The sequence below is a fragment of the Conger conger genome, chromosome 1, assembly GCF_963514075.1.
Source record: "Conger conger chromosome 1, fConCon1.1, whole genome shotgun sequence".
Taxonomy (NCBI): domain Eukaryota; kingdom Metazoa; phylum Chordata; class Actinopteri; order Anguilliformes; family Congridae; genus Conger; species Conger conger.
The window spans coordinates 57,793,916-57,817,007 of NC_083760.1; the positions used below are offsets into that span (position 1 = coordinate 57,793,916).

Genomic DNA, 23,092 nt, shown 5'->3' on the forward strand with positions numbered 1-23,092 from the left:
AAAATGTGGAATGCCAGACAGGGTGGTTTGAGTATTTCAGAAATCGCTGGGATTTTCATGAGCAACAGCCTCTAGAGTTTGCAGAGAATGGTGAGAAAGACAGAAAACACACAGTGAGCAGCAGTTCTGTACAAAGACACGTTCTTAAGGTCGTTGTGAGAGGTCAGAGGTGAAGGGCCAGACTGGTCGAAGCTGACAGGAAGGTGACAGTAAATAATGAGTTTTTGTGTGCAGAAGAGCATCCCGGTACACACAATGTGTCAAACCTCTAAGTGAATAGGCTACAGCAGCAGAAGACCAATACATATAAAAAGTCAAAGTCTCGTAAATACCTCAGTGAGTGTATATTATAGTCAGCATTACAAAGTTCCTAATTGTCGTATTGATCAAAAGGCAATTTTAACACAGCAGCAAGACTATAGTCAGATCCTTATTAAGCAAAAATTATTAAACAAATTATCTTTGTTTTCCTTATTTTCACTACATCTTTATGCACATTCACAGTTAACATATTGAATGATTGCTATAACAATATTTTTGGTGAGATGCTATAAAAAAAAGAGTAAGAAAAGAGTAGTCCACAATGCCAGGGTTTAGTCTATTGGACGGCGCTTGAAGCAAATGGCCAGCTGAGCCAAAAGTATGCTCGCTTGCAGTGCTCATTTGTGGTATGCACAACATTTTTCCAGAATGCAAGGAGGTTCACCTTGATGCTTACCCTTGAGTTAAGAAAAGAGAATTGTATGTCAAGAACAACAGATTCAGGGCAATGCCTAGTATACTTTCACCAAGTATCTAGCCTACTACAGTATGTGGTTGGATATTTATTTTTCTGATAACAAACTAACCTAGTTTCAAATACAGTAGATAGGGCAGTAGGCTATATAGTTGAGAAAACTGACATGGAATTAATCATCGATGCAGCTTGTTAGATTTGAATAAGGAGTTTCAATTTACAATCATCTAGCCTTATGTATAGTGCTGGTATTTGACTGACAGCAAGTTTTGTTTTGGTTGGCTGATAGCCACTTAGGCTGAAAATCAATCTGAATGAGATAGGAAGCTTTGCCGTTCTTTCACTTGGATTTAGTGAAAGAACAGCAAAATATTTTGCATAATTTGACCCAAACCAGGCCACCCGACCAAATTTTCTTTTCAGTTGACCCAAACCCAAACAAACAGTAGATTTTGGGTCGACCTGTGCATCCCTAGTGCCTTGTATTAGTGGGGTTGTTCATTTGTGAATTGTCCTTTTATCAGTGGAAGGCATTGTCATACACTCAGTATGAGTCCTCTGGCTAGGACTTAATCAAAATACAGCACGGGAAAAGGGGGAGAAGCAAATTCAATTAAACCACAGGAATAAAATTTAAAAAACCATGACGAGGGCCTATTTGTCCTTCACATCACCTCAGGAATAAATTACAACATTACTTAGTTTTTCTTCACAAACACAGTTTGGAGATTTTAGCAATCACCATGGTTTTATGGAAAAGTTAAAGACAGCAATTGATTGAGCTCAATTTCCTTACCGGAAACTGAGGCGGGCAAAATTGCCTGACCCACGAGGCCCTGCTGCAGGAGGTTCTGGTCGAACTGGCCAGTGAGCACAGGGTTGCTGGAGATGTAGACGCCTGGGTCGTTTGGGCCTGCCTGGAGAAGGCTGACGGGGGGCAGGGTGTCCGAGGGTGGGGGCTGGGCCTGGGGTTGGGCGTGCTGGTGTCTGTCGGCCGCCCTCTTGGCCTTCTTGCTCTCGGAGGTGGGCTTATAGTGGCACTGGATGTGGGTCTTCCTGTGGCCGGAGGTGCGGAAGCGGAGGTCACAGAAGGGGCACTTGAAGGGCTTGGAGCCCGTGTGTAGACGCATGTGCACTTTCAGGCTTCCCTTGGTAGAGAAGGCTGTGTTGCACATGTGACAGTTGAACAGCTTCTGGCCTGCAAACGCACATTAGACCATTAGACATCCGCGTGCTGCACCACCATTACATCCTAACTGAATTCTGCGGAATTAAACAAGAAGCACCTGGCCAATGAGGAGGCAGAGGTGTTCCTTACATTGTTTATTTCCTTACAAATGGCTGGACACAAGGAACATTGTCCTTTGACTTTGATTCACAGTTACATGCAAGTTTATCTTTTTTCAACATGGTTGAAACTCACAGGAAGGTGTCAGCAGTGTCTCTGAGCACAAAAAATATAGTACTGTGCAGAAGTCTTAGGCACCCTAGACTTAATTATATATATATGTTTATTTTTTGACTACTTTTTACATAAAAGCTTGATCAAGGCGGTCTGAGATCAGAAGCAAGGAGCCAACCTAAGTCTGCAGAAGAACAGTGGCAAGTTCTCCAACATGCTTGGAACAACCTCCCTGCTGATTGTCTTATAGAACTGCAGGACAGTGTTGGCTATCTCAGAGAAGTGATGCAGTTTTAACACCGAAGGGTGGTCACAAAAAATATTGATTTCATTCAGTTTTTAACTAGTCTGCCAAATTACTAAAATGTAATGTAAAATGTATAGCACATTTATTTCATTTAATTATTTTTGAAAGAATCATCAGTACAGAATGTTATACAGATGCCTAAGAATTTTGCACAGTACTGTAAGTCTCAGAAATACCTAATAAAGTGCTCACTGAGTGTATATATACAGATACATATATCTACATAGTATCTGATTACCAAGTCAGATACTTGGTAATCAATCCTAACCGTGGATTTAAATGAATGAATGGCACTTGGCCAATGAGAGAGCAGAACTGAGAACTGAGCAAACACTGCATTTCATTTCATAAATGGTCATAACCAGGGAAAATATGTCAGAATGACATGATTACATAATTACCCAAAATACAGTACTTTAGCACCTAAAGTACACAGGTAACCAATATTAGTGTCTCCCTGGGGCTTGAATCCAGAAGCTTCGGCCTGCCTGTCCAGTTCCCTCACCTCTGTAATGCACTTTTATTTCACCTATGCTCGGGGCACAGACCCAATGCTCCCAGCCCCACACAGCCCAACTATGCTAAAAAAAACTGTCCAACTGTAAAACGACCTTCAGACACTTATTAGTGAAAACTCTGACAGGGTCATGAACTCAAACGTCTGACTCTAACTCATAACAACCATGCAGACAAGTAATGACATCGGCTGGGAAGAAAAGGCATCCACCCAGAGCACGTCCATGTTTTATGTGCAATTTAATGACTCCAGCTCTGCACAGGTCAAAAGGGCGACTTCACTCTCCGAGGAGTGCAATGTGTACAAAACTCAACTTTCCGTTAACTACCAAAGTTTATAAACAGCATACATAATTTTAAACATCAACTCTCATTGTTGTGCATAATAAGAATTTCTCAAAACACCATCACACATAATTGCGTCATTTACATTACCAGACTGACTTGATGATGGAAGGACGTGTACACGATAAGCAATTTATGCCTGAGAAAAAAAGCTTGCAGTAAAATCTGACCTTGTGCCTTAAATGTTTAAATATTTACACATTTCACTGTAGCACTTGAATAATAACAGACCTTATGTTAATGTAGTATATGCATCCTTGGCAGTAGAGCATAGGCTCAGTGAGAAGCAAATATTTCAATTTCCCCTTCATCATCATCTTTCAGTTGTCATAATGGTTATGACAATGAGTAGTGATGTAGAACATTCTAAGGAGGATATTGTTGGACAGCGATATTGCTGCTAATGATCATTCCTGACCTGTGTGTGTCTTCACATGGCAGTCCAGAGTGGATTTGACCGTGAAGCTCTTTCCACAATCGTCACACTTGTAGGGCTTCTCTCCTGTGTGGATCCGGATGTGTCTGCCAGGGATGAACAGAAAGCACAACAAAACTCATTCCTACCATGTGGAAAATAAATCTTGTATTCTCACTGCTGTGCTGTGATGCACTTGGATTTTAAAATTGCACATATTTTAAAATATTTGTTTATACATATTTTGCACACTACTGCCAATTAGTCCCTATGTTCAGGGATTTTATATTTGACAATCTCTTAACATTTTACTTTACTTTTCACAAATACTGCATCATGTTGATGTTTAATTCTGATGTTCGACTATTGTTCTTTAGTCCTTTACTGAAGAATTTCACCTACCCTTTATCCTTGAGTAAACTGTGAATATGACAATAAAAAAACAAACTAGAAAATTCTAAAGGTCAATAATCAAAAAAAAGTCATGGTCTGTTAACGGCAATTATCCAAGATGAGGAAATGCAAATCATGACATACATGAAGTATAATCGCTGCTGCTGGGGTGCGTGCTCCCACCACAAAATTTGGAGCCTTTATGCATTAGAATACTTTCATTTCAGAGACTTTATGCATTAGAATACTTTATGCCATATAGAATCAATTGTATCCCGCACACTTCAATGTATTTTCCACAGTACGGGCCACACAGTACTACAGGAGCCCTAGCCCTGAGGGGAGGAGAGGCAAGACTCTTCCTAAAAGGTTAGCCTGTGGGAGTCTGGGCAGAGCTGTCTTTGAACTGAAGGCCAATCCACCCCTGGTCAGTTGTGTCCTTCCGCTGTAGCCTGCAGGTGAAGGACAGCTAATGATACCTCATTAGACCCGCAGTGTGGAGGCTGGAGCACCCAGACTTCCCTCAGGGTCTATTTCTGGGGCACTTGTGGACTTCTATCACAGAAGGTATTCATTAGAAGGAAGGGGGCAACAAAAGCGCCAGGAAAATCACTTCTGACTGACGGTTTAGTGCCATACCTCACTTCATATGTTCATGAGTAGAACATCAGTTGTCCTGTAGATTGTCAAGGCAGACGTAGCACTGTTTGGCTCGTGTGGTGAATCTAAACGGCATCTTCAGCTGATAGTCACAGCTCAGTCACAGCAATTTAATGCAACGTTCTTTGTGCGTCCCGCGGTTTTGTTTTGGTTGGTTCGCTTTTTTGTTTATTAAGCCGCCCGTGAAATTAAATGATCGACAACTAGCATTGTGCCGCCACTTGCATTCAGATGGAACCCGTATCTGTTTAAGGCTCACAGATGGTCGAAAGGAATCTTTACATGCCCTTATTTCCGTCTGTGTTTCTGTCCTCAGGGACCGTTCGTGGGAGAGGACAAAAGCAAGGGCAAACTGAGACTCCCCTCCTGTGCCCTCTTCATGCCGTTTGGTGATTGGCCAGCCGTGCCCTTCCCATCAGCCCTTCAATTCCAGGCAGCTAAAGAGCAGCCATGTGTACCGTACTGGCACTTGCCTCTCTGCCCTGGCCCCCCATCTCTATTTGCGGCTTTGCACCTTACCCGACAGTGCATTCTTCTTAATTACCATTGTTCTGGATACCCTGGTAGCGGCTTTCTCAGTACCAATTATGTCAAAAAATATAATCAAGTCATATAAACTTTAAATGCTTAAGTTTCAGCCTCTTTTATAATGTCAGAACCCATTGTTTGCAGTGAAGGCTCAGACAAAGTAATTAGCAAATTGGCCTTTTATGGCTCTCTCATTCTTTAATGTGTTTTTTGTGGAAATGACACCTTCTGGCTGCCGCTGCAATTTACACACACATGTGGCGGATGACACGGTGACACGGATAAAAAAAGATGACACTGATGAAACACGAGCCTTAAAAAACATACGGTTATGCAATGCAGAATAACGGGCAAAGCCTACCGTGCGTTTTCCCGTTTAGTGGTCTTTATTCGTATTAAAACTGATCCTGTTTGCCAATTTCTGATCCATAATGGAGTTTGGTAATCTGACTGAATGTCAGCTTGGCATTTCGAGTAGAAAAGGAGATGTGTTTTGAGCAAAAACACAGCATTTGTTTTCCCAGCATTTAAATTTAAATACAGCTGGTATATTGAGGTCTGTGTAAAGAAATGAATGGTAAGAATATCTGCAGGTGGAAAATATCCACCAGCTTTATGTCTGTGCTGATTAAAAACCTCAGCACCGTGCGTGGTCAACCAAATCATAATATGCATTTTGTTCTCTCATGAATTAACTATAAACCGTTCCTGACAAGCGTGAATCACAGGAGAGGACCCTTGCCTCAACCTACTGCCTGTGGTTCTGATATTAAATATGTCTACAGTCAAGTGTTTTACGCAGCCCTGAGGTGATCAATTTGCATAACTTATACCGTAAGGATATGACACGCTGAGAGAAAATGGAGAACAGTTTTGCTTTTATCAGCTGACAGAATGAGTGGCTTGCGCATTTAGATGGATTTTCACCTGCAGTTTTATCCTCTGAGGGAGTTTAGTGCCTTTAATTAAAATGGCCCAGCAGTCAACCCATGGATATGTCAGACTGGCCCAAAACAGACAATTTGCCGTGTTGAAGGGAAACTGCTGGTAGCGTAGCCAGCTTTCATCACCCCCAGATTCTCCCAAAAGCTGGGGTCCCATTATTGAGGCCTCTGGGTAAAGCCTGGTAGAGCGTAGTAGACTACTCACCTGAGAAAATCACAGGGCAGCAGTAAGGGAAAGTTATTTTCCGATGAGACCGCTCACCAGCTTGCTAATGAGGAAGCGGCTTAGGACATCACCGCTCAAACAGGTTTCTGGTAAATGGTTGGCATTTATATAGCGCCTTTATCCAAAGCGCTGTACAATTGATGCGTCTCATTCACCCGTTCATACACAAACTCACACACCAACACCGATCGGCTGCCATGCAAGGCACCAACCAGCTCGTCGGGAGGATTCGGGGTTAGGCGTCTTACTCAGGGACACTTCGACAGTCACAATCAAAGGGCGGGATCAAACCGGCAACCCTCCGACTCCCAGACAAACTGCTCTTACCGCCTGAGCCAATGTCGCCCACTGGCTTGGGATACGACTGCTTACCTGACCAGGTCGCTGGGCTTCTTGAAGCTCTTGGGGCAGAAGTTGCAGCGGTTGGCGAACTTTGGTTCGGTCTGCAGCTCCACGGCCTTGTCCTTTATCTCGCTGATGCGGTCACGCTCGGCGGCCGACTGGGCCAGGACCTTTTCCGACACGGAGGCGCCGTCGTGAGGCTCCCGTTTGGCCAGCTCGGCTGTCTGCTCCTCTGTGAAGGTGATGATCCCAGTGCGATTGCGTTTCGCCGCCAGCCGGTCTGAACCCTCATCCTCCTCCGCCTCATCCTCGTCCAGAACTGGCAGCCAAACAAACGTGATTCATCATAAAAGTACACATACAAAACTGCGATTCAAAAAAGATGCACACACGCACACACTTATAACAGACATGTATACCAGTGCGGCGGTTTGGACAGTAGAACTGAGAATCTGACTATAATGTGCAGGCTAATCTGAAACCAGCCATCTGAAACCGTCCATCAACCTGATCCATAAAACACAAAAAAAAACATCAACATTAAGCAGTTTAAAGAGTTCGATAAGAAAAATGTCACCGCTCCATCACTGCCTTGCAATCTATGAGTCGTTACAGAGTAAAGCCATAAATACACAAACAACCACAGTCTACCGCAAAAGCAAAACAAAACAAAATGGCAAAGGATTGAGCTGTTAAATCATTAAACCTGCAATGATAGTGAGCTGCAGCATGATACTTTCTTACAAAGTAAAGAATTCCTTTAATTTCAGTTCTCCAAAAAGCATTGGTGTCCATACATTCATGATTTATTTGGCCCTTGGGAAGGCGAAAGCAGCCTTCTCAGATGCCAAATAACTTTTCAATGCACTCTGAGCAAAACATATTTCTGTGTATCTTTCTTTTGAAACAGTAATGAAAGAAAATGCTCATATAATGAGTAAAAAGGACCATGCTAAACGTCAGCTCATTGAAAAACATATTTTAAAAACCCATAGGCAATCTCCATAATTTCAGTAAATATGTCCTAAAAGACTACTAATCTAGAAGCTGCCCAGCAGAATAAAGAGAAGGCCCTGCAGATTATTTCGTTATGCATTTTGTTTCTCTAAAGGTCGTTTCGAGTTAATTTGCCTCTTGACCAGACGGTTGGCCCCTTGCATTGAGGCCCAATCACTGTCACTGTTAACCTGCACACCTCTCTGAACCTTTCATCTGCTTATGCGAGTGATTAACTTTCAAAGGGTCTGACCATCTGGTTCACGTTGGTTGAATTTTCAATAGTCTGTGGCCGGAATGCAATCAGGAATTTTCCTTATAATTGACAAATACGTGAAGGTTAATTTACAAATGAGCTAAAGTTATTTAATATCACAGGCAATGTTTGATTTAATCCAGAGAGTTAGGCGTGTTCAAAAGCGTGTTTACAAACAACACTTTCAGTCCAAACAAGCATGTGTTCTACTCCAAAAGCAAGTAATCCTATTTGGGTTAGCTATATCTTTGCCCTCAACAGCACCCTGGGAGTAGAAGGTCGAGTCAAAAGGGTAATCACGTCACTCATGCCGGAGACCAGGGTTCAAAAGGCTCACCTGTTCCTTTTTTCCCCTCTTTGTTTAGCTCACTTAAAAAAATAAAATAATGCAATAACAAATAATATTTTCCAACTCAGCCCAGGGGGTTTGGGGAAAGGCAATTTTAACTGAAATAGAAGCAACGCCCAGTTTAGAGGGTAGAATAGTTTGCTTCTGTGGTAACATCAAACGAAACATGGCTGTCTGCCGCAAGAGTACTGTTTTGGGTAAAAATAGCATTGGGCTGCTAATTGCCACTTTATCATTAAACTGCAGTTTGCAAGACATGAGTCAGAGGGATTTGCTTCATATGTAGCTCAAAACATCCAGTTGCCCAATCAACTTCATGAGTGAAGGAGACTAGTTCAGCCCTGGGCAATGCTACAATCAACAGAGCACAATTTCATACCAGACTGTGGAGCCCATTAATGCACTAGAGCAGTGCCATAGAGAAATTAACTACCCAGCAGTCCCCTGGTCAATTTTGCAATGGTACGTACTTTACAGTCAAATCACATTTAGAATATTTGGAATGTCTGACTTGAACAAAATAAAACTGCCGCAAGAAAATAGAATCTGCCAGTCAATTCTCAACTGGGCAACATGCATCGACTGTTCAAAAACAGAGGGTCACAGTACACATTATTATTATTTCATTACTTTTCCTCGACATTGTAAGATCTTTTCTGAGATGTTTAAGGGGCTTTTAACAGCCAAGTAAGCCGGTGTTAAGTAGTCCGTACCTCTGGATCCCACAACGTGGTCCTTCTTCACGTGCTTCCTGCACAGCAGGTTGGTTCTGAAGGTCTCCTCGCACATCAGGCACTTGAAGGGCTTCATGTTCTGGTGGATGATCATGTGGCGGTTCAGGCTGCCGTTGGTGGTGAAGGAGGCATCGCATACGTTGCACTTGAAGGCCTTCACACCTTGGATGGAGAAAGCCAAGAAAGAGGGAGATACAGGAAGGAGAGAGAGATGTTTTGAAGATTGAGGCAGAGGGAGAGGCAAGAGGGAGAGATCAAAAAGTCATTGCTGCCCTTCCTCATACACAACATCTGTTATTATTGATAAGAGAGTGCGGACAAGAATAAATTACAATCATAGTTTTGTAAGCTTGTACAGCAGTATGCTTACAGAAAAGCATGGTGTTTGGGACCACTACTGGTAATGTTTCCCGACTAACTTTTCTGTATCAGAACGCCACTCTCGTCAGCTTCAGCTTCATAATTAATATGGAGCGTACAATGAAACTATTGGCAACCTTAATGGCACTTTTTACATCGTTATATTTGACAATATCTGGGTCAGTCAGTCCATGTAGAAAGTCTCATAAGGACACTAGCATAGATAACCCCCATGCAAACGATGGCATTTTTACCGGTATGTGTGTTCAGGTGGGATTTCAGCACCCCGGCCGACACGAAACTGCGCCCACACATGTTGCATCTGTAAGGCTTCTCCCCGGTGTGTGAGCGCACGTGCTGCTTCAGGTGGCTGGACTTCTTGAAGCCTTTGTTACAGGTGGAACACCTGAGGGAGACCATTGACAATGCTGTGATTGGCACCCTTTGCACTGAGATGGTCCAATGACAGTACTAGAAAATGACACAAACAAACTGAATTCAGACCACCCGACATTAAAGAGTGACATTCTTGGAAGGTTGGGTGGGTTTTAAAGAATTTTTTTTATATTCGAATGGGTAATGTAAGTTATAGGAGCTTAAAGCAAAAACAAGCACAAATGAAATGCTTTAAAAATTGCTCAAAATGGAACTAGTCCACAGCCATATTCTTTCATGTCAGAAGAACTTCTTTCATGTCTTTGGTTTTTATGCAATTAGATAGACTATGTTATATATTTTATGTTAGAAAAGCCTACAGAGAAATTAGAACACAGAGGGAATCATTGTCCCTAAGTGCAGAAAGAGCTTTTACAGTAACAAAGACATCAATTTTCCAACATGCCACAGATCTTCTTTTTTGTTGTTGTTCGTGTGTCTATTTTAGGGTTGTAATTGTAGGCTTTATGGTTTCGTATGGATGTTAGCTATATGATTCTGAATTGGTTCTAAGGTGGCATTACATAGTGTTCCAGGCACTATGAGTACCTGCAAGTTAGAAACTCAGGACAACCACTGATAAACCTGCCTTTTGCCAGACATAAACAAAAACACTGAAAACAGGTTTCTGGTCTAAAATTGTACTTATTGAAAAAGATACAATCTATCAAATCTTGACTTGGGTCAGGTCTTCAAAAAAGCAATATGCTTCATTTTTCATGGAGTGACAATATGGTGTGATTGAAATGAACAAACATAATATTTATTTTTATACTTGTAGGCAAATTTGTGTATGCTGTCACTGGCTGGTCCATTTGCCTTGGTGAGAACGAGGATGAACTAAGATCAGACGTAAAAGAGGAAAGACTTTATTGTAGCTATATTTTGTTGTAGTAATTTTTCTCATTTTGTGGCAAACCAAGTTTAGCCTCAGGGACAAATAAAGTTAATCAATCAAGGCTACATATTGTTGCATGGATATTTGCCCAGGTAATTTTGGGCCAGGGACAGCTGCAGTATGGGTAATCTGTAGGCAATAACAGATGGAGAGATGACACATAGCCTCCTGGGGTTGGCCAGGGATAGCTACGGTGGGAGAGAGAAAAGTGGAGGAGAAGATCAGCAGGGTAGAGATCAGGGAATGTTTTAGTCAAATGGTCGTCTGAATATGCGTCGCAAATGAAAAGTCTCTGAGGTTCCCAAAAAGGTTCCTGCATGATCATTGATATAGAATAACAAGAAAAATATGTTGCCTACTTGACAGAGCTCTTCAGATGTCAGTTGCTGTAATGTATACAATCAACTAATTTATTTTTAAATGTTTGCTGAGATCAAGTGGTCTAATGTTATGGATAACTGTTAACTAACCGCAAAATGGAACTCAAACTTCCAACTTTTATGTCCCAGATTTGTGACGGCCTTAATACTCTGTAATACCGACATTTGGACTATGTGCTATTTTTGTAATGGCTATCAATCAACCTGCTTGAGCTTTTTAAAAAAAAAAAAAGTAAAATAAAAAGATGTATATATATGTATAATTTGGCGGCCAACTGCATTCATGAGCAACTGCTCTCGGAACACCATGCTCTAACCTGCGACCAGGAAAGGTCGAGATATGATAAATCTTGGGGAAATTAATATTAATGAGCGCAAGATAAACACTCACCTGTTCCTGGTCTGTTGATCAGGTCTTGACAATCTAATAGTGTTTGTTACACTTCAAAGCAACTGGGGTCAAAACATGAAAGAAATACTAAAAACACAACCAACTGCCACTTCTGGGGAATATAACCACAATTTGAACCTAGTTTCCTGGAGCTTTATGTGTGAAGCTTATTGTGATGGTACTGGTCCTGGACCAATGAAAATTAAGATTCAATCTAAGTGTAACTTTTTCTTTTAACTTTCGTTAAGGTCATTTTGGTGAAATACCCAAATGACTTGTGAAGAAAAAATAAACAGATGCAAGTGCTTTAGTCTCACTGAATAGATATGATAGCCTCTTCATACATCCTGTAAAGGCTACAAAATTGATTTTTATAGACAATAATGACTAATAGGAAGCTGTGAACCTAGCAATGCCAGTTCCTGGAATGGCAGCATCCAGACATGGGAAAAAAGAACCAACACTAAATTTATACCTCTTCCCCCTGACAAGGCTTTTCCTTCGACAGGCATGAATTCTCCCAGCCGGGAGCTGAAATGGTTCAGCTAATAATATTCCCAGCTAAAAGCCCAGCTTCACTTCGTCCAAAAATTGCCTTATATAGAAATTACTGTACAATTATTCACAATGTCCATTGATAAAAAGCTATATTTAATCTTAAAATGTAGGAAAATATTCTTGGTTAATAATGATTCATCGGGGTCAGCCAAAATAAGACCTCTCCAGAATGTAATTACACATTTATTTCCCAATATAATAAGTGGCACAAATGTTTTCAGTACACTGTGCACTGAAACCACTACTGATTTGTCTTCCACAGCTTTTTATGAAATACTGAATATATCGGGGGGGATATACCGTTAAGAACATTCAGATCCTTCAACCTGTGCTTGTGGTGCTCTGGGCTGGAGGTGCAGTGTGCTTGTCCTCCACAAAAGTCATTTTAAGGTGCGCTTCTCTCTTTAATGCATATGCATTTACAGTAAGGGAGGACTGCACAAATAATGAGCAGAGATATTATAGGTGTGGCTGATCACGTATTCCTTCGAATTTACTAAAGTTTGCGCAATTAACAAGGGTCAATTTAACAACATACCCTCGTCAGGCGGCAATTGACACTGCCGGTTTTTATGCATTAACTGCTCTCTGATGTCTGATAACTGAGATGGCCGTTGAAAAACATTTTTGCTTTGATTTTAGGTATGCATGGGATCCACTTTTCTCCGAGTTTCAGCTTTCTGGTAGTGGGTTTCAGCCAGAATATCTACGGCTCCCAGGACCAGTAGAGGCAAAACACCCCAATACATTTTAGTCTTAATTAATTATTTATTTTACTTTGCACTACTTATGTTGCATTCCAATAGGGAGGTACAGCAGATGTATTGGGAACAGTACTTCTGGCATAGCGCTCCCTACTAAAAAGAGCGGCGAAAGCTAAATATGAGCAAACTACGAAATGTTGAAGTCTGGATTCAAAGTATGTTTTTCATGGTTTAAATACATAGCTATATACTGAATATGATGGGATTTCAGTTCGGAAAAAGTCATGTTCTGTTTAGATTGCTGAGATGGGCTAAAAGTCAGCCTGCAAGTGCAATGCACTTCCCATAAAAAAGATGTGGAGCAAAAGATTTTCATTTATGTGCCAATCAAAGGCCAAGTACTGACTGAATCGATGTTAGAGAATTATAAATGAAATTACAAAAGCAATGCTAATGTCCCCTCCTAGTTTATCTGGCATACATACACAATAAGATCAATAAGGGCTCGCTTCTGCAGTGTGGCGGTACAACTTATTTATCAGTGGGAAAGTGCATCCGTTATTCTATGCATGTGAAAATAATTACTTTTTGCCGTGGCATACCAAAGCTTTGTAGAAATACATGAAGGGCTGAAGGTACTCAGCAGTGAAAAAGATACGATTAAAGGATACCTCTGAGAAATCAAAAACGAAACAACTGAAATAGATGCAAAAACAGAAGCTCATACATTTTTCAACTGGCAGCAGGGCAAATTATTTTGGCATTTTTATCTAAACGTGCTTTTGTACATACATATTTTATATGATGCACTGTATATGGGGAAAAAAGAAAAGAAAATGAACACATTTAGAAAATACATCAAAAGATGTGTTGAGTGTTGGAAAACGCACAATCGTATATTGTTTACAATCATGGGAAATGCACTTTTACAATACTGCCAGATGCCGTGTGAAACCCCTGAGAGGGAGATATGATTCTGTTCTTAGCACGATTCGTGTGGTGAGAGAGCATTCCACGCCAACACAAACAAGAAAACAAATAAACAGAAAATCTTCACCCTAAAAATAATAAACTGGAATAACAAAGTCATAACAGAGCAAAACACAGCAAAACTTTCAGCTCCTGCTCTTCTCAGCTGGCTGACTATTCATCAGAACACCTGCTCAGCACTGCAGGTATGTTACTTTCATTTTGTTTCTCACAAGCAGACTCGCTCTCTCACAGCGTGCAAGCTCCCGGAGAGAGGCACTCCTTTAAGCAGCTGGGCTGATGCAGGTGTGGTCGAGATTATTCAACTCTCTGTTTGATTGAATGCCACATTTTGTAATATATTCATTAAATTGCATGAACAATACAGTAGAATGTGGCAGGTGTGGTATCTTTAACAAATGGTTAAAGAAGCAAACGCAGATACAGAACTATTTCAGACAATCTAGGTACTGCAGTATGTTAGGTAGCAGGAGGGCCACTCTGCATGGTTACCAAATGGCATATCGCCATACATTCTTCAGATAAGCTAGAAGCTACACCAAAGTCACAGGCTTGAATCCCATTAGACATGACAAACATGAAAGCTTGACCAAGGCCAATCACATTGCCTCTGGTAAAATCCAGATTTTATTGATGGGTTTGTGAAAACATAAGAACCAAAAAGAGGCACAAACAAAGCAATAAACTTATAAATCTCCAATATAGAAAGGATCTTGGGAGTACTCCATGTGGAGTTCTGCAGCGAGCAGCGAGATGAAGGGACTGCCTTTGTCACTCTGACAGCATATAATAAAACACTGATATCAACACTGAATATTATTATCATGAAACAAACTGTACCAACAGGCTCTCAAATCTACTGTAATACACTGGTACTTCACTTAAAAGCTCAAAATGGTGGGGAGTGTGGTGGGGGGAACTTGAATGCGAATATAGAATGTATTCATTTCATCAATGCAAGTTACGCAATGCTACACGTTGCATAGCTTTTACCCACAAAACAAGCTGTCCTCACTGCAAGATGAACAGATCACCAGGAACACTTAAAAATGCAGCGCTACTGACCCACTCAATCATCAAAGGGGAGTGTAACAAACAACAGAACCCGAAGTACGTGCCCTGTTGAATTTTCTATTCGTTCAAAACGTCCACAGAGCCCTTTGTCATCAGAGGCCACGAATGCACTTCAAGTATGAATAGTTCCTGATAAGCACATTAGGTTTCTATAAAAAAATAAAATAAAATAAGAACTGTCTTGAAAGTACCACTCTGGATGAAGGACGAATAACTAGCGTCTCTTTTTTTTTTTTAGCTAGCATATGAAATCAAAATAGGTTATTATCATTGAAGATTGACCTTAAATCTCAAAAATCTAAGCACGGTACACTGGAGAGGAGCTCCGCTGATGCTGTAGTACTGTGTTCACGACTCATTCATTTACACGAAGGACAAAGGATGTATTAAAGCGGTTAACATTGAGAGGGGGCACCACTGCTCTCTGCAGTCAGTTCTTGGGGACCTTTATTGACCACCCAAGGAAGTCATGAATTCAGTTTAACCTCTCACACAGCTCCCTCATCACTGCCTCAGCGCATTGTGCCTCCCATCGTTCCCTGTCCACCGCCCCCATTGGTGCACTGACCTGTACGTCCTCCTGCTGTTGTCCTCGCTGTCCTCCTGGAAGTCCTGCCTCTGGCCTGGAAGCTGGAGGTCACCCTGGGACGATTCCTGGAGCAGGCCGCTCGTCTGAACAAACACACAGCGTCATGGTGCTGGCACACTAGGGTCACTCGACAATACACAACCCAACTTGTGATTTCCTTCACACCCTTCCTTCCTTCTAGTTTTTCAAATATTAATTACAATACATAATAAAAAAATCTAAGTAGGGTTCCAAAACTTACTTATGCCACAAGTTCAAGTACAACTCACAATTAAAAGCCTTCCTAGATAAGCAATTCTATCAATTTAGTAAATATGCATACATATGCTAATAATCCGTATTAATAATCCAACAGGTGCAGCAATACTGTTGCTCACAAGAGGAAATTATAAGTAAACCCTGCATACAGAATATAACTCTTGCTCTCAAGCAGATGCCTAGCATGAAAATATCTTAAAATGGCTGAAGGTGGGTATGAAAACAAACACAAGGCCTTTCCAGATCACGATTCTGACACCACTAAATGGCGAGTTTGGAGAAAGCAGATGCGTGACACATCTAAGTAAATAACCAGCACGACACAGTTCCACACAGACAACTGTGCATTTAAATGCTAATGAGAAAAGTCACTCAAACTTTTCCTTCAACCCATCGCCACTTAACTTCGTTTCACGGCAAAAACAAAGCCTTCCTGATTGGTCACACTGTAACCACGCAGCGTAGCTGGCTGTGTAATTGGTTCCCTCAAGGCACAGGAGGGATAACGGTGACTCACCACCTCAGTGCCGGACACATGCAGCAGGTTCTGGGAGTGGTAGCTGGATGTCAGGGCCTGAGACTCCAGGGTGCTGGAATCCTGCAGCTGCTGCACTGTGGAGAACTGGGTTTGCTGGGGAAAGCTCTCAGCCATGGAGAACCCTGGGGGGAGGGGTTAAGGGGACTCCATTACCCATAAGCCCACAATGTTGTTCAACCCCATACCCCTACACTTCAAATGACCAGATGGCCACACTCATACCACTGTCTGTCAATTCAAAACATTTTCACATCATTACCCATAAGCCCAATGATATTCACCCTTAAACAATTACCAATCCACCGTCTGGATACTCACACTCAAGCCATTACCTAGGAGCTAAATCATTTTCAGCTGTACACGGTTACCAATGGACCCACAAGGCATTCCCCGTTTCATCATTACCCACCAACTATGAAATATTCACAATAATGTCAGTTTATAAATAAAGCTGCTATCATGCATTACATTACTACAAGCAAACTAATCGGTAAATATTTTCCACAAAAAAAGGTTCCACAATTATTGGCACCCCTGGTTTAATAATTTGTGCAAACACCCCTGGTGAAGACAGCCACAGAGCTTCTTTTCCTATAATTTGTGATAAGGTTAGATAACACATTTGGAGGGATTTTTGACCATTGATCCATGAGAAACATTTCAGAATCATTGATATGTTTGGGATACCTCCCTCTTCAGTTCAGACCACAGGTTTTTCATGGGATTTAAGTCTGGACACTGAGATGGCCATTGCAGAACAACCATTTCTGTGTGGATTTTGATGTATGCTTCGAGTCATTGTCCTGCTGGATAATCTACTTACAACCAAGACTCCTAGCAGAGGCAACCAAGAATTCCTAATACCTTGATGAAGTAATTGTAAAAGTGCCCCGGACCACTGGCAACAAAACATCTCTGAAACATCAATGACCTCCTGCCATATTTGACAGTAGGTATGAGGTGCTTCCATTTTTCCACCAAACATGTTGATGGTGTGTATGGCCAAAGCCTTCAATTTTGGTCTCATCTGACCATAGCACTCATAATTCCAATGAGGTTGGGCAAACTACAGAAGCTTGATTTTGTTTATTGTGCTCAGTAAGGGCCGTCTTCCTGCCACCCTTCCAAAGTGTATGCTGGTAGACTTGGTGACCCCAAGACACAACCAATCTCTGCAATTCTTAAACTGTGATCCTTGGGGTACTGATTGCCACCCTCACAATCTAACTTGCCCTCCGCAGGGATAATATGCACTTGCATCCTCTTCCAGGCAAGTCTGCAACCATTCCATATCTTTTATGCCTTTTTTATTGCCCTTACAGAGCCAAGTGGTATGTTTAACCGTTTATGTATTTTTTTTTGTACCCATTACCTGACTTAAGGTCAATTGCCATCTGCATCTTCTGAATTGACAGTTTGTGGGTTCTCATGCTGATGACAAGGGGATTTTGCATGCTTGTTACCTCATTTTATATACTCTAGTGAAACAGGAAGTGACTTCAACAAGAATGACACAATATAGATCCTCCAGAGAGAACTAAATTAAAGTAAAATTGTTTCGCCAGTTTCTCTTTGTTTGATTTTATCTACAATAATTGCCAATAATTTTGGCACCTGTGGTTCAGAAAAAATGTTCAAACATGAAATATAGATCATTATCCATTTTTTTAATGATATGAAGCCTTTTTTCTCAATCATTAATAATGGTGCCAATAATTCTGGAGCCCACTGTAGGTGACATATGCAGTATATCTCCATAGAAATAGGTATTACCTCATACAACCTTTATCATTATTTCAACATTTCATTATTTATACTCACTGCTGAAACAGACTAAATCTCCATATTTCACATGTTTGGTCTGAACAGCATGAGCCCACTTGACAGAAAAACTCAATATTTGTCCATATTTGTGGCCAACAGAGAGCCACAGAGCGTGATATCAGCATGCTAAAGTTTATTTGAATCTTTTAGCTGTATTTTTGTTAATCATCAGCCTGTCTCATCAACGCATTCCACTGAGACACATGTGGAGAAGGTGGTACCTTAAGAAAATATGCAGAGTTATAGCTATGAACATAAGAGCACTCAGGTGCCGCTGAACGGCGCAGTAAAACTGTGTGGAGAAAAGTGTGCATTCACATGAATACTGAGGACATCGTTATACACCATGCTGTGAGAGAGAAGAGAATTACTCCAAATGGAAGCAGCTGGCCTGAGGGATTCTTAAGGGAGCGTTTTCCATAGGCAATGAGAATGGAAATACAGTGGCTGTTAAAGGCTTTGAATCCCAAGAGAGGGCACAACAGCTCCTCCACGTGGCTTCAGTATACCAGCTAGAAGCAGCATGAAAGGGAAATGTGCCGAAAGCACAAATGTATAGCAAAAAAAAAAAAAAAGGCCACGCCACATCATCTTTCTATCCTGTATGGAGCACTTCGAGACATAATATGGCCCCCCAGCGAGATGAGAAAACAGAGAGAACGAAAGAGAAAAAGTGAGAGAGCGAGAGAGAGAGACACAGAGAGAGACAGAGAGAGAGAGAGACCGAGGCAAATTCATCAGATTTGATCACCCAGAAATGAGAAGGGTAGACCACCTTCAATCAGCCCGAAAATGGAACAGAAAAATCATCTATTAACTACATTTACCTTCCCTGAGAAGGCAAGCCCACAGACAAATGGGACCACGACCAATTTCAGTAAACAAGTCTGCCGAGTCATAATTGGTTCAGATGCAAAAGGGCAAAATGCGACATGTCAGCGCTCTGCTGTCCGTGGTAATTGATTCCCGCCCAGCCGGCAAGGTGTTAACAACACAGTGGCTGATTGGCTTGGTTTAAATGTAAATTATGCTCTGTTAAACGTGCATGGCGGTGCGTGTTGCAGGTGTTTTTACTGGCTGGGTGGTGGGGAGAGAGGCCGGACATTACCTTGCGTCAGCGTCTGCTGGTCATAGGCTTGCTGGGGGAGGCTCTGCGTCTCAAACTGGCCCATGTTCTGAGGCAGTGCATGCTGGGACGTCACAAAAGTGTCTGTTTCCATCGGGCAAGAGAGAGGAGAAAACAAATGGGGTTAGTTATGTTTCTGTATGTGAGTGAGTGACTGACTGACTGACTGAGTAAGTGAGTGAGTAATCACACTTCCAGCAGCTCAGGGAGAGGCCATCTCAAAGCAACCCTGAACCAAGCGGTCACAAACCAAAACACTCTCTCGCCATCATCAAGACCCAAGACATGGCAGCAAGAAGACCCACTTCCTTCTTTCCCAGAGACATGCCCATTTATATACACTCATTTCCCAGCCATTAGAAGAGTAATTAGGATTAAGACAGAAAAGCAGGAGAAGAAATCGTTCTTCTGAGTCTTCCCCACGGGACTCTGGTAAAACTGCAGACAGACAGATTTGCCAGGGCACTGCGCTGATGTTTTCCCTCCGCACGTGGAGGTTGTGCCGGAGAAAACGGCGTGTTACCGGCAGCGACCTTTTCAAACAGTGGTGATCTGTCTCGTTCGGAGACGTGAGGCCAGGCCCGACCTTTCATTACTGCAGGATCAGACGGCGCAACAACAGAACCCGTCTGACGCCTTAGAGATGAAACCTCCAGGCAATAACAAACACTACAATGGACATGTACTTAATGCACCCACCTCGTACCCTAACATACAGGCCTATTTTAATACTCCTTTCATCCGCCAATGCTTTGTCAACCAGGGCAGAAACCGGGTTACTCCTAAGGAGTTTTTAACAATATTGTTATTTTTATTATTTATTTATGGGTATAAACTTGTTTAGTTTTCATTACTGAATGTATAACGCCATTTTTAGTATTTGACCAGTTGTCATTTTCTGCAAATAAATGTTCTGAACTGCAATACTTTTGTTTGGAATTAATGTGAAATATGGTCTATAGTTCACAAAAGAAGACCAGTGAACAGTTCAATATTTGTTGTGACCACCCTTTACTAAAACTGCATCAGTACACTGTCCCGCAGTTTAAGAAGAAAATCAGCCGGTAGGTTGCCACAGTTCTTCTGTAGACTCCAGCTGTGTGGCTTGCTTCTGGCTATCCATGTAATCACAGACAGCCTCAATGAATTTTTTTTATCTGAAATGCGGTCGATTATTGCCGAACCCGCAGGGCCCAGGCAACATTCAGGATTTTCTATTACCCGTGACTGACTTAACTTGTTAAAAGATGCATGCACAAGATGGCTTACGCAGTACGTATATTGTCCAAAAATCCACAAAACACATTTAATACACATAGCCTCCTGAGATGCTTCATGGAAGGAAGTAAATGTAGCCTATTGGAAAAATGGGAGTTGTATTTAACATTGCTTCTGGTTTCATGGGAGAGCTGTTTTATCACTGATATAATGCTCTATGCTTTAATTATCAAACAAAAAATTAGTGACTTCTACACTGACAGGTATGGGTCAACCCATATAGTTTCTGCCACACATACTCCAGGTTCCGACTAAACCTTGTTTTGGTCTTGTTTAAATCCAGGGCTGGGCCGGTGTGTTTTTTATTTTTTATGTTTATTTTTTTATTAATTTTCAATTTTTTCACAGTGCAACTTTCAATCACTACGGTAGTAGGATATACTGCATAACCTATTTTATGGTCATTGCTTTAACGAAAACAGTTCCTTATTTTGTAACATGTGGGGGAATCATGGTAATGTCAGTGTCCTTTTCACAACAAGGATCCAGCGAATCAAATGCATTATAGTTTCTAAATCTAAAAAGCCACAATAATCTGGATCCACTCATAAACAGAAAATACTTTCAAGTATTTTATATTTTGACTCTTGGAAACAAACCTCAAAGGGTTATCTTTCAGAAGAGACCAGGTTTATGCCTGTAGTCAAAAATGTTCAAGAATAGTAACCATTTTATTTTGGATATGTCATTTACAAGCTTGTGTTAAGAAAAGGGGCTGATACTTAAGGGGTTAATATGTTACTCTATTTAAAGAAATGCCAAATTTTCACTGTATCCAATTTTTTGTAAAATGAAAATCTCAAATGAGCTCTTTTCTACTGACAATAATGCTGAAAACTAAAATAAATAAATATAAAAATATCTAAGACCAAATCAATTGGTGCATAATACTTCTGTACAGTATGTCTTTATATATGCAAATTATATTTATATATTTTTTAACGGCACTACTTTAATAGGGCCTAAAAGGCACCATCTTGGAGTCTTTGTGCAGTAGTTCTCAAATGCAGAAATACACTCAACATCCTCTGTCTCAATCAACATCAAAAGCAGGGCACAGTTCCACCAAATGGGACTGATTACCCATTACTCAGTAGAAGATCCCTTATTAATATGTTCACAGCTGAGAGATTACTTTCAGCTACTGAGTAATTCTGGCTTAAGAGATCAAAAGTGCCATTTAAAGAGCTTTATCCTGTGATTTTGGCACGATTTCAGTGAGGTTTGATTTGTTCTCTTTCCTACCACAATGCATTTAATTCCTCTAATTTTGCAACATCACTTGTTAGTCTTCAACCCAAGGTCTTTGTTCAAGGGCAGGCAAGAATGATGAAAGTGTTGCAATTTTTTGGAAGTCAATTTGAGTTCTCCCCATTGCTCGCGTTGTACCGTTTTGTCTGCTGGTCGTGTTTCTGCCGATTAATGTTTAAAATAGCACTTTAAAGATTAACCAGACAGGGGCAGGCAGGTGCTGTCCCCAGCACCTCCTTCTCAGTGCATCACAATGAGGACCAACAGGCTGGTCCTGCATTTGAATTAGAGCATTTATATCAGATAAGGGGAAAAAAGAAATGAATCCATGGTCTACTGCACTTTTTCTCGACCCAACGTCGGGGGGCCCGGATTGTAATTTCCGGAAAAAAATGGAGAGAGAATGGCAGATTATGAAGGAGGAGCCATTTGTTCTTAAGGTATTGGGGATTGTGGGTTTTTTTCCGACCAGCCAGAGCAGTGTTAACAAGGAGCAAGTTTCTCCGCTTTTGAAAGCACTTCTCTGCGCCTCATGTGTTCTCGAGGGCGCGCACGCTCGAGAGGTCTTACCATCCTCCTGCACGAGAGACTGGTCGCCGAGCTGCGTCTCCAGGACAACCTGCTGGGGGGCGCCCACTACCTGCGCCTGGCCCAGTCCCAGAATGCCCTGCTGCTCGGGGCCCACCGTGGGCGCAGGCTGCAGGGCGTCGCCCTCCAGCTCCACCTGCATGCTCGCTGCCACGCCCGCCCCGTCCATGGGGTCATCCAGGGAGGGCGTGTCGGAGGGGCCCTGCTGCTGGTGCAGCTGCTGGGCCAGTTCATATCTAGTGTTGGAAAATGGGGGTTCACAGTTAGGAGAAAGGCCAATGTCACTTTCACTTACATGCTCAAGAATGCATATCTTGGTACAATCTACAGTAGCTCTCCTCATTTGTTTGGCATCAAATTTTGACTATTAGAAACTATTTTTCTATTGTTGCTACCCTATAAAACATACAGTAAGTGCAACTTCACTAAATGAAAGGAGCAGTTTCAAAATAAAGAATTGGAATTGAATTGAATCAATTAAGTTGCCCTTCTCAAATGGTTAAGGTTATGTTCCACTGAAAATACATCTTTGGTGTTCCAGATAATTTCAGAGGTACATACTTCAATTATCATGAGGTATTGACTTGAAGAGAAATTCCAACAAAATTTACGAATTACTTCATTTGCATACTTGCGTACATTACAAATTGAAACAAACTTGTAGCAGTCTATAATCTGAATCAAGTAAGATATCGTTATAA

The 23,092-nt window shown here is 41.5% G+C and overlaps 1 protein-coding gene across 2 annotated transcripts in view; it reads right to left on the minus strand.

The window, feature by feature from the left end:
* The window catches only part of LOC133140622 (zinc finger protein 236-like), a 97,076-nt gene that overhangs the window by 38,220 nt on the left and 35,764 nt on the right, over positions 1 to 23,092 (minus strand). For both annotated transcript variants that reach the window (XM_061260690.1, XM_061260679.1), the window contains 9 exons: positions 22,374 to 22,627; positions 19,257 to 19,358; positions 16,304 to 16,446; positions 15,508 to 15,611; positions 9,764 to 9,915; positions 9,129 to 9,311; positions 6,845 to 7,133; positions 3,725 to 3,828; positions 1,533 to 1,934 (listed from right to left, as the gene is read on the minus strand). In XM_061260690.1, the coding sequence (XP_061116674.1) occupies positions 1,533 to 1,934; positions 3,725 to 3,828; positions 6,845 to 7,133; positions 9,129 to 9,311; positions 9,764 to 9,915; positions 15,508 to 15,611; positions 16,304 to 16,446; positions 19,257 to 19,358; positions 22,374 to 22,627 (1,733 nt within the window). The remainder of the gene's footprint in view (positions 1 to 1,532; positions 1,935 to 3,724; positions 3,829 to 6,844; positions 7,134 to 9,128; positions 9,312 to 9,763; positions 9,916 to 15,507; positions 15,612 to 16,303; positions 16,447 to 19,256; positions 19,359 to 22,373; positions 22,628 to 23,092) is intronic.